The sequence below is a fragment of the Nicotiana tomentosiformis genome, chromosome 4, assembly GCF_000390325.3.
Source record: "Nicotiana tomentosiformis chromosome 4, ASM39032v3, whole genome shotgun sequence".
Lineage (NCBI taxonomy): Eukaryota > Viridiplantae > Streptophyta > Magnoliopsida > Solanales > Solanaceae > Nicotiana > Nicotiana tomentosiformis.
This window is the reverse complement of record NC_090815.1, coordinates 29,701,880-29,716,769: the sequence shown is the minus strand read 5'-3', so window position 1 is coordinate 29,716,769 and position 14,890 is coordinate 29,701,880. Positions and strand designations below refer to the sequence as shown.

The window sequence follows — 14,890 nt, the reverse complement described above, 5'->3', positions numbered from 1 at the left end:
TCTTATTTATTTTCTTTATCCTGTCTATTTCATATTCCAGACAGATGTTGTATTATTATTGTACTTTTTAGCTGATACTCATGCACTTATGACACCGGATTTTGGGATATCCTAGTGGTTGTTTATGGTTCGATTCGATGTTGTCATCTTTTACTTTATATCTTACTTGTTTTGAGTATTCATGGTCTTTAGACACATTAAATTCTTTACTTAATAAAACTTATGATTTCAAAAAAATAAATAAATAATCAAGTTGGTACATCACCATTAGCTTATCTAACGATAACGTTATAATGAATTATGGGAGGTGACAAAAATAATATCTATGTTGAAAGTTGAAACGAGAACTTTATTTGCTACTTCCAAGCTAGAGGAGTCTGGGATTGTACGGCCATATTTCTCCGTTGTAAGCAGTGATCTCTAATCTCTTACCCCTAACGTGGCAACCTTACATTCGCTTGAACCACCAACTAATGGATCACTCCACTTCACATGCAAAGACCTAGATAACGCTTTTGGGCCCCACCTTTAGCTTACGTGTTATCATCCACCTAAGATAAACCCATACAGAAAAATGCCACGTAATACCAAAAAGTGTCCCTTTTGTCTTTCTTTGCTTTAGAGATAGTGATAGAGAGAAAAGTAGATAACAAAGAATGAATCATCAAGTATTGCGGTAGATTTATTAGTACTTCTTTATATATTTTTAATTCGAACCCTGACATGTTATCGTGTTTGTCAGAAAATACTTTATTTCTTAATATAGATTTTTGAGCATAAATTCAAATTTATTCAGGCTTTAATATAAATATTGAATAGCCAGTGAGGAAAAAAGAAGATAACAAGCACATATAATGACAAGTACATCAAGAGAAATCAAAGGCAGTGCTGCTGATCATGAATGATAAGATGCATATTCCTGTGACTCTCCTCCATATACCCCCTTACCCTCAATCCTTTTTCTCTCTCTCTTTCATAAATTCACTTAAATAATTAAGTTTCATATTTTTTGCTGATTCAAGAAAGTTGACTTCTTGCCAACAATCACAGGTTCATTACTTTAATTGAAACTCTTTCTGCGTTTTAGTTTTGTTTTTCCTAATGTGATTAATAGAAATTAATTAGGTGTCTTGGCGATAATTCTTTTAGAAAATTGCAGTGAAGAAACAATTGATGTTACTACTAAGTACTACAGGTTTGATTAATATATACTAGAATTTTGTTCTTGTTTTTAATGCCGCTAATGCTTGCATTGAGGTAGGTTGACTACATCACATCCCTTGAGGTGCGACCCTTCTCTGTACCCTGCGTGAACGCGGGATGCCTGATGCACCGTGCTGCTGCTGCTTCTTGTGATTTTCATTGAGGAGTTCTTGAAATCTTTTGAATAACTTACTGTAGTCTATAATAGTTTGAACTATCTATAAAGAAATCTCTATTGTGCTTTATGAAAGTGTAAATTGTTTAATTATGCATAATGTTTAATTTGTAGGAGTTTGGTATAGATAGATATTAGTAATTTCCATTCATCACCGAGTATTTTAGTTGATAAGAACAGAAAACTAATCCAATATTTAGCTTATGTTCTTGCACTGAATTCTTTCTGCAATTGTCATTTGAGTTCATCATTGATTCTGAGAGTTAATTGATAAAGATCTTGCACAAAGTTATCTTACTATGAGCTGGAATTTATACTTTTTACTTTTGGAGGTCTTAGAAGAGATTTTTCTAAGAGTATATTGTATGGCTTAGATGTGCAGAGCAACTCTTTCGAGGGTCGTTCTGTTTTGTGAACATGGAAATGGAGAAAACATGTGAATTCTGCATGTTATTGAAGCCAGTGGTGTATTGTGAGTCTGATGCAGCACACCTTTGCCTTTCTTGTGATGCTAAAGTTCATTCAGCCAATGCCCTTTCTAATCGGCATCCGCGCACCCTTGTCTGCGAGCCTTGTGGATACAACCTGGCTTATATTCGATGTTCGGATCATCAAATGTTCATGTGTCGTGACTGTGACCGCCGCCATCATGACCTATCTTCTCAACACCTAAGAAAAGTGATCACTAGTTATATGGGGTGTCCTTCTGCTAAGGATTTGGCAGCATTGTGGGGTTTCGGCTTGAATGAGTTGGAAAATACTACTCCACCAGATAAGTTCATCTCAACATCAAATGGAACAGTAAATGGAGCCAAGGTCAATCCAAAAATTGTCAAACGGTCTCACTCCTCAACTGGGGCCTCTTCCTTGGCTACTGAACTCGACTTCAGAGGTCCTGTTGTCTCTGCAGAATGTGAAGTGGGATCAAGTAACAACCACACTAAGGTAGACATCAGTAACTAAATACCTATTGTTTTGCAGCTTTTTCCTGAAATCCTGAATTAGCATGTTGGAGATTTTATCATATTTTCACTATAATTTCGAATAGTAAGTTGATGGTTTCTGGCGAAGTGCTTCCAAAGTTGGTCTAGAATACTAGTATCTCTACATGTTGGGGTTGAATTAAGCATGAGATTAGCATACTAAATTAAAGATGACTTTACATCTTGGATTGCTCATACAAATATTGTTGAGATAGATTATAGTTAAGTAGGAATATGCATATAAGTATGAGGATGATTATGTCAACTGACCACGGAGGCGGATCTAGGATTTCTACAACATGGGTGCGCAGTTAAAGAGAGGAAGAAAAAAAAGTTTTAAGTGGGAATTGATACCTGTTCTTTTGAGTAAACAATTAAGAATTGAACCAAGTGCACCATTCAACCTTTATGGAGCATGGGTGCCAATACATAATATTGGACCAATTCTAGAAAATACGTACATAAAATACCTAGTTTGACGGAGGGACCATGGGTTCACGTGCCCGATAATTTCGGCTATAGATTCGGTTATCCGCCCTGACTGTCTGACCAGTATAATCTTCCGCATTTTAATTATAGAAGGGGTGATTCTAATGCAGTTAACCTAATTAATATTGGCTATGCAATTTAGCTTTCTCCATTAAGGGATAAATCCTTGTATATGACTGTAGATCATAGCAATAAGTCACCTTACATTGTAACTCCTCAAACTCTTGTCTTCATCTTTTCATATCATGTTCGTTAATTGTCAAGGTTCGATTATTTTATGAATGCCAATAGTTAATAAGGTCAACTTACATAATAACATCCTCCCTACTTTCTTTGTAGGTAATTTTTGGAAGTGTATTAGCTTCTTTGTATATCCTTTACAAGTCATATATGGCCTTCGTACCACTATAATCACTTGCTTCATTTCTTTAGGTGTTATGCTTGCATAAATGGCGGGAGAGCACTTCTTTCATTCTACAACAGATTCTTGACTTGGAAAGACTTCAGCTGACAGAGGGCAGTAACAATTTAACAAGTGGAGAAAGTCAAAATAATGTTTCTTCATTCAAGAATGGTACTTCATGGAATATGCATAGCAAATCTGATCGCTTGCAGAGTTCACTTGATCTTGGCCCTGAACTTCAGGATTGGGTCAGTACTCATGAAAGTTCAGTTGCTGAATCTTTTCCTTTACCGTTGCCAGATGGAGATTCGTTTTGGGAATGTAAAAGTCCAGTTCAGAGTAGTCAGGTCTGCTGCTACTCTATGTTATTCTCTCCCTTATCCCGCTTTCACACATTTGACGTTTTATTTTGTATGGAGTACTCAAGGCTGATGGCAAAACCTGCCCTCGCCCATAGAAGCATTGCAAGATTGTTTGTCTTGTTTAGATTCTCTCCTAGGATATTAAAGATAATGTTTTGTCTCTGGAATAAACTGTAGCATAAAGTCTTCAAAATTGACAGAAAAAGGAATGCATGCGCAAATATCATGGGTGTAGTTGGTTCCAACATAGGTAACTTTTTCACCCTTCTGATCATGTAACTAGACCAAAATTCAAGATCTTTCTCAGTTTCAAATCTGAAGTTCTCATTTTCTGTCTGGTATAGGTGCATGATCCCTATCTGCAGTTATCCTCGTGCTTCTTTTTTTTTTTTTTTTTTGTGTGTGTATTTAGTTCATGTTGGAAGTTTGTCAGAAGCGATGTAAGGAACACTGGCACTCACATTTTGTCATTAAGGGGATTCTTCGTGTAATCAATTAATGTCGGCGATTTGTCTGAAGGGATGTAAGGAACACTGAGAGCCACATTTTTCATTTAGGGGACAGTGTCCGCAAACCAGCTAAAGCATAAGACTTCTCATTAACTAACTAGTTTTACTTTACTTAGAAATTTCTAGGCAAACAAACTAGTTTTACTTTACTTAGAAATTTCAGGGACCAAAGAAGCAAGCCATGCATTACATTTGCTGCTATGCTGGCAAAATACTTTATCTTACAGAGCACAATTAGCTACAAAGAGTTTTCATGTGCTGTTAAAATCTTTACCTACAGTCACTAACACCTAATATTAAGAAACATAGGCTGAAATCTAGTCTAGTATGATAAATAAATTTTCTTTTTGTAGCACCATGTACTGTCTTCAATCTTGGCATTGATGCAAGGTGATGACTTTAGAATGAAACTTTTAGCGAGGTCAAACCACTATTTGCCTGTTTCTTCTCCTCTTCCCCTTATGATTTTCCGCACTATTTGTCTGTTCCTTAACCTCTTCTCCTTATGATTGTTAGACATGCGCGCTCTTATGGGAGTCTAAATGCAGATACAATATTCAGGGATAATGTCTAGCTCTCTTCTCTTCTCCCTTATTATTATTAACATGCAATTTGATAAGGGATTAGAACCGTAAATGCAAGTATATAACCAAAATCTGCTTTATATATAGGGTGTCACTACTAATATATCAATAATTTCTAAAGGCATATACAATGCATACATGGAATCTTTGCTGAACTTTCCGGGTGCTGGTGAACCCTCTCTTTACAACATAGGTCCGCCTCTGTGTACTAGCTTGATCATTATATGAACTCTGCAGCTTTGGCCTCAAAATCTGCAAGATCTAGGACCTTATGCTGAAGAAGGATGTTTTGACAATTCCAACATGCCTGATGTTGATTTGACCTTCCAAAATTTTGAAGAACTCTTTGGCGAGGAGCAAGATCTGAACAACACATTGTTTAATGAGGAGGATATGACATGCTCATCTATGGAGAATTTTTCTTCGACGGATAGATCAGATCATAGCTATGTCAAGAGGGTTGAGGTCTGCAATATATTGCCTTAATTTACGGTTTTCTCTAATATGATTTGTTCTCACTCGACGAAACATCTAGTTTTCTTGTACTGCAGAAACTGAGTCAGATTTCTACCAGCGACCTTTAATTACATAATTTTAGCCTGCAAATATGTTGAAACTTTATTTATGTTATTAGAGGTTTTTTTAACTGATGACAGGACATATCAACAGCTTCATCAATCTGCAAAAGACGGCCAACTCACTCCGGCCAAAGCCATGTTACCTCTAATGAACACATTCCCACAGTCAAGGATTGTCCTCCTCCAATTCGAACAACTTTTTCATCTTTGTACTTCTCAGCATCAAGGCTGAGCAGTGAAAGCAGTGGTAATGAGTACGTGGATTCACCCGCTTCCAACGAGCAGGATCTTTCATGTAATTCACAGTTGGACAGTAAAGAGAATCAATTAGCAATGCACAAAGAAAAAAAGAAGGCTCGGCTGTAAGTACAAGTCTCCTTCTTGATGTTAAATATGTCCATATGCTGTTTGGTAGCTCGTTACTGCATGTTTTAGTTTTGTATTCAGGTTTGAGAAACAAGCTCGGAATACACCTCGAAGATCCAGGACTAATTTAAAAAAGCATCCAATAAAAGGGAGGATCGTAAAGGTGGACAGATATGAATCTGATGCAGTTAGTATGTCTTGAAGCTTTTAAAGTTGCCCTGGTTGAATGTGTGTGATTTGTGTACATATCATCAAGCATCGCTCAGTAACTCAAGACATTGTTCTGAACATCTGTTGTATGTCCGCTCCTGCTAATTGTTTCTTCGTTTCCTACTGTAGAGCGTCATTTTTGTGTTTTAACAGAAATGAGCTACATTTATGCTGGCTTTTATGTTTGCTGTTATCATTTCCCTTTTTCTGTATCTTATGCTTTTCAGAAGCAACACAATGGATATAAAGTGATTAAACAGGATTTGTTTTCTGAAGTTGTGTTTTTAGTTCTCATTCCTAGTCCAACTTTGCAAGCTATCCATAACCGGGGGCGGTTTTAGCCTCAAGTATATGGGTTCTCGTAAATCCAGCAGCTTTCGCCCAAACCTTGTACTTGTAGTAAGAAGTTAGACTGTGAACCAAATTATTATTGTATATATAACTCAAGATTGCTATGAAAACCCATAAACTTTAAATTTTGGATCCCCGTCTTTCCATAACACAAAAATTGAAGTTGTGTTATGCTTTTCCTCCACACTTCGTTTTCTCTATGCCCGTTCAACATGTTCTTTGAGAATGGCGCTCGCTCTCTTATTATTCTTCATTGGATAGATTCTATGAACGCAGAGGCGGAGCCATAGTGTCTGCTGCGAGATCAGCCCAGTCACTTTGGTTCAAATCATGTATTTATCTTAAAATGTTTATTAAATATGTACAAATTATTACTTTAGAACCCAGTAACTTAAAATAATTAGGATCCCGAACCCATAATCTTGAAATCCTAGCTCCGCCTCTGAACTTCTGCCTTCTGTCCCAACTAACATTAAAAGGGCTATATCACATCAAGATGTGAATTATTTAAAGATTAGTTCTGTGGCTGTAAAAGGGGATTGAATTAGTGAATTGTGCTCAACTGGGTAGCATCCATGTGTGATGATCCATCTCAAATCAAGGCATCTCTGATTCTGATTCTGATTCTTGACATCCCCATACTGACCCTTACCCATTGTGTTTGTTCGATAACTATGGGGAAATTTGGTTTTCTAATCCATCACAAATGTTATTTTAGTTAAAAAATAACACATGAGATCTTTGTAGGGTCATTTTCTAAAAATCAAATTGTAAGTGGACATGGAGATCACTTCATCCACGCCACCACAAACACACGCACGGAAGAGATGCTATCACCTTATTTTTGGGAAGATTTGGTTTTGTAGTCCACTATTTATTGTTGTTTAAGTTATATCACTCTTTTGGCAAGAGATTAATAAAAAAAATAACATAAAGGAACTATAATTACAAAACTAAATCTTTATAAGTCATTTTCTTCTAATCAAACTAGAAATGGTTATAGGAGATCATTTCCTCTTAACTTTTTGTCCCTTTTCCTACAAAATTCAGTAGGAAATCATGTCATTTCAACATTTTGTGAGATGTAACTGTCCTATGCTGAAATATTGAACCTGAAGTCTCAAGCAAACTTCTGGGGTCAATCATAGATTAAAAAACTGTTTACTTCTAATATTTCTGCACACTATTACACATTCTTATAGGAATTGACATGGTATGCTAAAGAGTAAAGACCAGTAAATACTAGAGTACGATGGGGTATGCACATGCATATAACCTACATCTCAAAATCTTTCTTTGTTAATAAACTCCATACCTAATATCAACTATACACCAAATCAAGATTACACTTAAAACTTCTCATTTATTCAAGTATCGTGGTATAAAACGAAATGTGAAAGTACAAGAGGGGGTAAATTATAACCGATTAAAAAATCCTAGTTGACTAAGTATGAATTTAGTCGACTAGACTTTGCGCAATTATTTATTTCAGTAGAGATAAACTAAATGAACAGAAAGGTAAAGAAGACACAACATTTATTATACTGGTTCAATACCGGTGTGATACCTACGTCCAGTTCCCTTGGGTCACAAAGGGTTCTCTTAGATATCTGATGAATGTTTACAGCATTGATGGTTTTAGTACGTTCACCAACAACGATATACATCGACAATTATTCTTTCCAATGTTGACACAACTCTCGTTTTATGTTCTAAACCTTCCTATCTTTTGTGACACTTATAAACTCAAGAATACATTGTTTGTACTAAGAACTAGAAAGGCTTAGAAACATATGATGTAGTTGCGTGTGTTGAATGTTCTTCTGCTTCTTCCTTTATAGCTTGATGAGTCTTCTATTTCCTTGTCTTCTAGAATTGTATTGCAGCAATTCTAGGAGTCCTTTCCTTGTGAGACATATACATCTAAGAGAAATACCCAAGGGTAGCCTCATGAATCTAGCTTGAAATGGTATTTAGATTCATCCTTAATCTTGACGAGTTGCTTCCATCATTCCTCCTTGATTTGAGCTTCTGCAGAATCTTCTGGATTTGATCTTTGGCCTTGATTAGCTCTCTTCCCATTCTTGCTTCCTTGAGAATCTTTGACAAGGCTAACTGATTGACTTTCCTTCTTTGTTTATTGACTGATTGATTCATTTTTCATGTAAAACAAAGTTCAAAATACATAACCATTGAGTAAGATCTTTTTTCCAAATCTGCATACAAAGATATGTCATTAATCAAGGCTTCTTTTAGATTATTGATCATTATTAAAATTCTAAACTTAACAATCTCCCCTTTTTTTATGATGACAATAATCTAAAAAGAGTTTGACTAATTTATGGCTACTTCCTTTTTTCAAGTGTGCTCCCCTTGTCTTGAGGCTGGTTCTTGTGTGTTTCCCCCTTGTCTTGTACCTGTACTCTTTTTCTTTCTTTTCCCCTTTGATATCAATCAAAAAGAGCAAGAAAAATAATTTGCAATAATAGTACTAGTTAAGCAGGTAAAAAATATATACATCTAAGCAGTTATACTGAGTATAGTCGACTGATATGCTCGTCCAAGACACAACCAAAAGAAATAGTTTTAACTACCACTACATAAAACAAAATAAAAAGATTGTCTAAGCATCCCAGACACTTAATTCCTTCCACGGAAATACTTCAGGGTGTTGATCACTTTAGTGCAGAAATTGTCATAAGAAGCATCAATATCTTTGGTGACTTTGGTCAGCTTCTCAATTACATCCTGCATGGGCCTGATCCCTTGCCTCCTTGTGGCTTGGAGAGTGATCCTTAGCTTAGCCACATCTGCTCCAGTTTTCTTAGTTACTGCCTTGATCTTGTCCACCTGCTCGTGCATAGAGGTTAGTAACTCCTTGATACCTGTAATGTTTTGCTGCATCAGCAGCAACTGATCTGAGAAAGAGGATTTGCTGGCTTCAGATTTGATCCCCCTAGTGCTCTGAGGAGGGATGAACTCTGGTTCTTTGTCTTTCTTAAGCCATATTCCCTCAATCAAGGTATATCCCATCATGGCAAAGGCAGTTTTGTCATAGGTGCTGGAGATAATTTTAGGAGCATTGAGAGACAGATCCACTTTCATAACTTTCAAGATGTGAGAGATTAGTAAACCATAGGAAAAACTGTTCGAAAAAAATGACACATCCCTGATGCTTTCAAGCATGTACTGACGTACCCAGGCAAACTAGTTGATAGCTTTTACCATTTACAAACAATACAGAACAAATACATCTCTGAGAGACAGAGTACTCAGTGAACCAGTACGGGGTAGCAAAGTGGTAGCAATAATGTGGGCTAGGATACGGTGTTCAAATTTCAAATTTTTTGGGCCTATATCAGGTGCTCTTGGCTTCCTCAAACGACACTTCAAAATTATCTGGCCAGGAGTGTTGCACAAAAATATTGTACCCAACAAATTTTGTTGCAAAGATTTTCTCAAACTGATAAGAGTCTAGAATGATACGAGTTCCTAAAACCATGGATTCTAGATCATCTTTATCATTCACAAACGGATTTGCATAAAACATACACACATGCTCTTCATAGACAATATCACCAATAGTAGCAAATAGAGAGACAAGTTTTTGAGTTTCGAAAACAGACATAACATCACAGTGAGAGTTTTGCACAGACTTTAAACTTACAGTGCGGCCAAAAGCAATCGACTTTCATTTGAAGGCAAAAAACCTAGCCTTCTCTTCAGAGCCATAGAAGTTCATCTTATCTTCAGGGCCAAACTCTACACTTTCAGGTTTTCCCTTTTTCTGAGAAGATTGTTTAGGGAAGGACTCCATTGGTCGTTTTTTCGCCTTCTTTTGGGAGATGAGAATGTCTTCTTGAGAGTCACTGGAATCTTCCTCGGTCAGTAGATGGTCTGTGCTTTCTGAAGATTCTGTATCAACAGGATCATCTTTGGTCTTCTTGAAGCGATGACTTCTATTGGATATGGAGGAGGAAGGAGAGGGTTTGGTTTTGGCCATGAGTAAAAGAAAACAGAGAGATATAGATTGAGTTTCTTTGAGAGAATGAGATATATGATCGAGGGATAAGGGGTTAAGAAGGGTTAGAGAGGATGCCTCGATTCTCGGAGAGACATGTGAAGGACAACTGAAAAGTTGCCTTATGCGAGCCCACCGTCAATTCACAATTAATACATGTACCAACTAATCAAGTAATTAAAAGATTTTTGGGACAAAAATTACGAAAAAATATATGGACAAAAATTAGAATAAGACAATTAAGGAAAACATTAAACACAGTAATACGAGAATTGTACAAATACCTATTTTGTTACGAAGGAAACAAAATCTTTCTTCAAGCAAAGTTTTGTAAAAATATCCACTAACTGATTTTCAGTATTTATAAATTCTAACACAATATCACCTTTAGCAACATGATCACGTATAAAATTATGCTTAATCTCAATATGCTTAGCCCTCGAATGATGCACACATTTTTTTGATAGACAGATAGCACTAGTATTATCGCACATAATAGGAACACAGTTAATACGTAAATCATTATCTAATAGTTGATGCATAATCCATAGTACTTGTGTGCAGCAGTTGCCTACTGCAAAATATTCCGCTTCAGTAGTAGATAGGGCTACACAACTTTGTTTCTTGCTGTTCCAGGACATAAGAGATTTTTCAAGTAACTGGCACATTCCACTTGTGCTTTTCCTGTCAATTTTATCTCCTGCAAAATCTACATCTGAAAAACCTTTGAGATCAAAATTATCTAAACTTTCGTACCATAATCCATAGTCGACTGTCCCTATCAAATATCTGATAATACATTTAACAACATGCAAGTGGAATTCTTTAGGAGTTGACTGATATCTTGCACATTTGCAAACGCTAAATATAATATTTGGTCGACTAGCTGTAAGATAGAGTAGGGAGCCAATCATACCTCGATACATTGTTTCATTAACATTCTTACCGTCTTTATCTTCATCCAAGGTAGTTGATGAACTCATAGGTGTTCCTATGGCCTTCGCGTTGGACATGTCAATTTTTTTGATGAGTTCTTTTGTGTATTTTGTTTGACTAATGAAGATCCCTTTCTGTACTTGCTTGATTTGAAGCCCAAGGAAGAAAGTTAGTTCCCCCATCATACTCATTTTAAATTCCCCTTTTATGATGTTTGAAAAGTCCTTGCACAAGACAGGGTTAGTGCTGCCAAAAATAATATCATCTATGTATATTTGTACAATTAAATTACCTAGAGATGATCGTTTGATAAAAAGAGTAGTATCAATATTGCCTCTGTTAAATCTATGTTCGACTAAAAATGAGCTCAGCCTTTCATACCAAGCTCTAGGAGCTTGCTTTAGACCGTACAGTACTTTGGACAATTTGTAGATATGATTTAGAAATGATTCATTTACAAATTCTGGAGGTTGCTTAACAAATACTTCCTCATAGATGAACCCATTTAAGAAAGCATCTTTCACATCCATCTAAAATAGTCTAAAATATTTGTGAGTAGCATAGGCTAATAGAATGCGAATTGATTCTAACCTGGCAACAGGGGCGAAGGTCTCCTCGTAATCAATTCTCTCTTGTTGTGAATAACCTTGTGCGACCAGTCTAGCTTTATTTCCCACAACTTGTCCAGATTCATTCAATTTATTTCTATACACCCATTTTGTTCCAACAATGGATGCATTTGGTGGTTTAGGAATGAGTTCCCATACTTTATTTTTCTCAAATTGATCAAGCTCTTCCATCATTGAAGTTTTCCAACTTTTGTCCCCAAGTGCCTCATCCACCTTTTTTGGTTCGAACTGGGATATGAGAGCAACGTTCGATGTTTGCTTTAATGATCTTCTGGTTTTTATTCCCTCCTGAGGGTCTCCAATCATGTACTTATGTGAATATCCATGCTCACTTTTCCATTCATTTGGAACAACTAATATTGGCTCATTTTCAATATAATTTATTGGATCAGTTGTAGAAGATCCTTGGTTTTTTGTAGGACTGTTAGTCGACTGATCTTGTTGATTAGTTACTTCATCAAGAGTGTTCTCACCTGTATTGATAGACTTTGGAACTATGAAAATTTCCTCATCTTCAGGAAATTGTTCATTCCTTAAGCGAGGGATAGTGTCCACCAAAATGATATGTATAGATTATTCAATAGATAAAGTGCGCTTATTAAAAACCCTATATGTTCTACTAGAGGGAGAGTATCCAAGAAAAATACCTTCATCGCTTTTGGGATCAAACTTACCAAGATTGTCTTTTCCATTATTATGTATGAAGCATATGCAACCAAAAGGATGAAAATAACTGATGTTGGGTCTTTTCCTCTCCATAGTTCATATGGAGTCTTCTTGAGAATAGGTCGAATTAGGCATCTGTTGATGATGTGACATGTTGTGCTTACAGCTTCTGTCCATAAGTGGTGTATGAGAGAATTTTTTCCATTCAGGGTTCTTGCCATATCTTGCAAGGTTCTATTTTTACGTTCTGCCACTCCATTTTATTGCAGTGATCTTGGAGATGAAAAATTATGAGAGATCCCTTGATCATTGCAGAAATTTTTAAATGCTTTAGTTTCAAATTCTCCTCCATGATCACTTCTTATGGAGGATATGTAGTAACCTTTTTCTCGCTGCACCTTCTTGCAAAAGACTTTAAAATTCCTTAATGCCTCATCTTTATGACTTAGAAAGATAACCCAGGTGAATCGAGAAAAATCATCTACTATAACAACGGTATATTTTTTACTACCTATGCTAGCAGTTCTAGTGGGACCAAAAAGGTCCATATGCAGGAGTTGAAGAGGCTTTGTAATAGAGACAATGTTTTTAACTTTAAAAGAGGGCCTATTGTGTTTTCCTAGTTGACATGCATCACAAATTTGATCTTTTGAAAAATCTAGTTTTGGAAGACCAATGACAAGATCGTTTTTGGAAAGTTTATGTATAGTATGTATGCTGGCATGACCAAGTTTTCTATATCATAACCAAGGATCATCAATAATAGAAGCTAGACAGATTTGGTTACCAAGACAATCTAAGTTACTGATAGTATAGACATTTCTGTCCCTATTTCTATAGAGAATAATTTTACCTGATTCGTCTTCAATGAACCAACCATGTTATTTTAAACGAACCTCGTAGTCATTGTCACATAGTTGACTGATACTGAGAAGATTGTAACCAAGTTCATCAACCAGGTACACTTCGTCTACATCACATGTTGAGCTGAAAGGAACTCTTCCAACTCCAATTACATTTTCTTTTGATTTATCTCCAAAGGTGATTGTTCCTCCATCTAGTTTGGTGAACGTTTTGAATAGTTGTTTGTCACCAATCATATATCAGGGCAATTGGCTTGAATGTGTCCATGTTTTCCAAACTCATAGCATCTTCTATCATTTTTATCATTATCATTGTTCATCTTCCCTTTTCTGAAGTTTGATTTACCTCTCCTACTATTTTTGTTTTTTCTCATCATGCTTGTTACAACTTTGGAGAGCATAGCTATGTTTTTATTTTGTTATCCTCCTTCCTCTTCTTCTTCATTTTCTGATCCAGCCACAGTTTCTTTGAATGCAACTGTCTTCTTTTCTTGTTGAACATGCTTGTCTAAGTGTGTTTTCTCAAACGCAATTAGATCACCTCTAAATTAATCATAGGATATTTTGTCAAGATCCTGACATTCCAGTGCAATGACTTTGGGTTGCCAGATTGTGGGAAGACTTATCAGAGTTTTTCTAACTTGTTCCCCACTCTTGATTAGTCTACCAAATGACTTTCAATCTCCAATGATTTTCCTAAACCTATAAAATATTTCCTCTACTGATTCTCCATCCTTCATTTGAAGCAATTCATAGTCTCGAACTAGGAGATTTATCCTTGTTTCTTTTACTTTGTTGGTTCCTTCATATGTGACTTCTAACTTATCCCACATTTCCTTTGCAGTTTCATAACTTGATATTTTTTTGTATTCTTCCCCTCTGATATCATTGTACAACAGATTTTTTTGCCTTGGGATTCACTTGAATAACGACTGATTGTTCTTCAGTATAATCATCTAAATTAAGTGGATCGGATGATACTATGATTTGACCGTTTGTATCCTTCTTTGGCGGAATTGAAATATTTCCCTTTTTGATCACAGGACAAACATTAATGTCAGGCCACAGGTCTCCATGCACACTTTCGAGTGAGAGAAGTGTTGTCCATTGAAGTACGGGGGTTGTACTTGAGATGTTCCTTCTTGAAATAGTACTCCAGCTATTGTATTTGATGCCATGATCTTTTCCTCACTTGTTGTTAAGCAATATTTGTGAGTCCTACTCTGATACCAATTGAAAGTACAAGGGGGGTGAATTGTAATCAACTAAAAACTCTTAGTTGACTAAGTATGAATTTAGTTGACTAGACTTTGCGCAGTGATTTATTTCGGTGGAGATAAACTAAATGAACAGAAAGGTAAAGAAAACACATCAGTTTTTATACTGGTTCAGTACCAGTATGGTACCTACGTCCAGTTTTCTTGGGTCACAAGGGTTCTCTTAGATCTTTGATGAATGTTTACAACAATGATGGTTTTAGTACGTTCACCACCAACGATATACAATGACGGTGATTCTTTCTAATGTTGACACAACTCTCATTTTGTGTTCTAATTCTTTCT

General features: G+C 36.1%; 2 protein-coding genes across 6 annotated transcripts; one reads left to right on the top strand and one right to left on the bottom strand.

Annotated features, from left to right (window-relative positions):
- The first annotated feature begins 721 nt into the window (after positions 1 to 721).
- LOC104085405 (putative zinc finger protein At1g68190) lies at positions 722 to 6,137 on the top strand. 5 transcript variants are annotated; one of them, XM_018767077.3, is made up of 6 exons: positions 722 to 1,050; positions 1,753 to 2,323; positions 3,283 to 3,600; positions 4,946 to 5,167; positions 5,365 to 5,648; positions 5,722 to 6,137. In XM_018767077.3, exons 2-6 carry the CDS (start codon positions 1,796 to 1,798, stop codon positions 5,852 to 5,854), a joined length of 1,485 nt encoding a protein of 494 aa, XP_018622593.1. In that variant the 5' UTR covers positions 722 to 1,050; positions 1,753 to 1,795; the 3' UTR covers positions 5,855 to 6,137. The 5 variants fall into 5 exon arrangements, with proteins under 5 accessions (XP_018622593.1, XP_009587718.1, XP_033509102.1 ...); XM_009589423.3 differs by having other exon boundaries at positions 725 to 1,050; positions 1,761 to 2,323; positions 4,946 to 5,173; XM_033653211.1 differs by having other exon boundaries at positions 725 to 1,050; positions 5,734 to 6,137.
- A 4,381-nt stretch (positions 6,138 to 10,518) lies between these two features.
- LOC138909437 (uncharacterized) lies at positions 10,519 to 12,558 on the bottom strand. Its single transcript, XM_070200636.1, has 3 exons — positions 12,447 to 12,558; positions 11,762 to 12,272; positions 10,519 to 11,023 (listed from the first exon to the last, which is right to left on the bottom strand). Exons 1-3 carry the CDS (start codon positions 12,556 to 12,558, stop codon positions 10,519 to 10,521), a joined length of 1,128 nt encoding a protein of 375 aa, XP_070056737.1.
- Between the last annotated feature and the right edge of the window lie 2,332 nt (positions 12,559 to 14,890).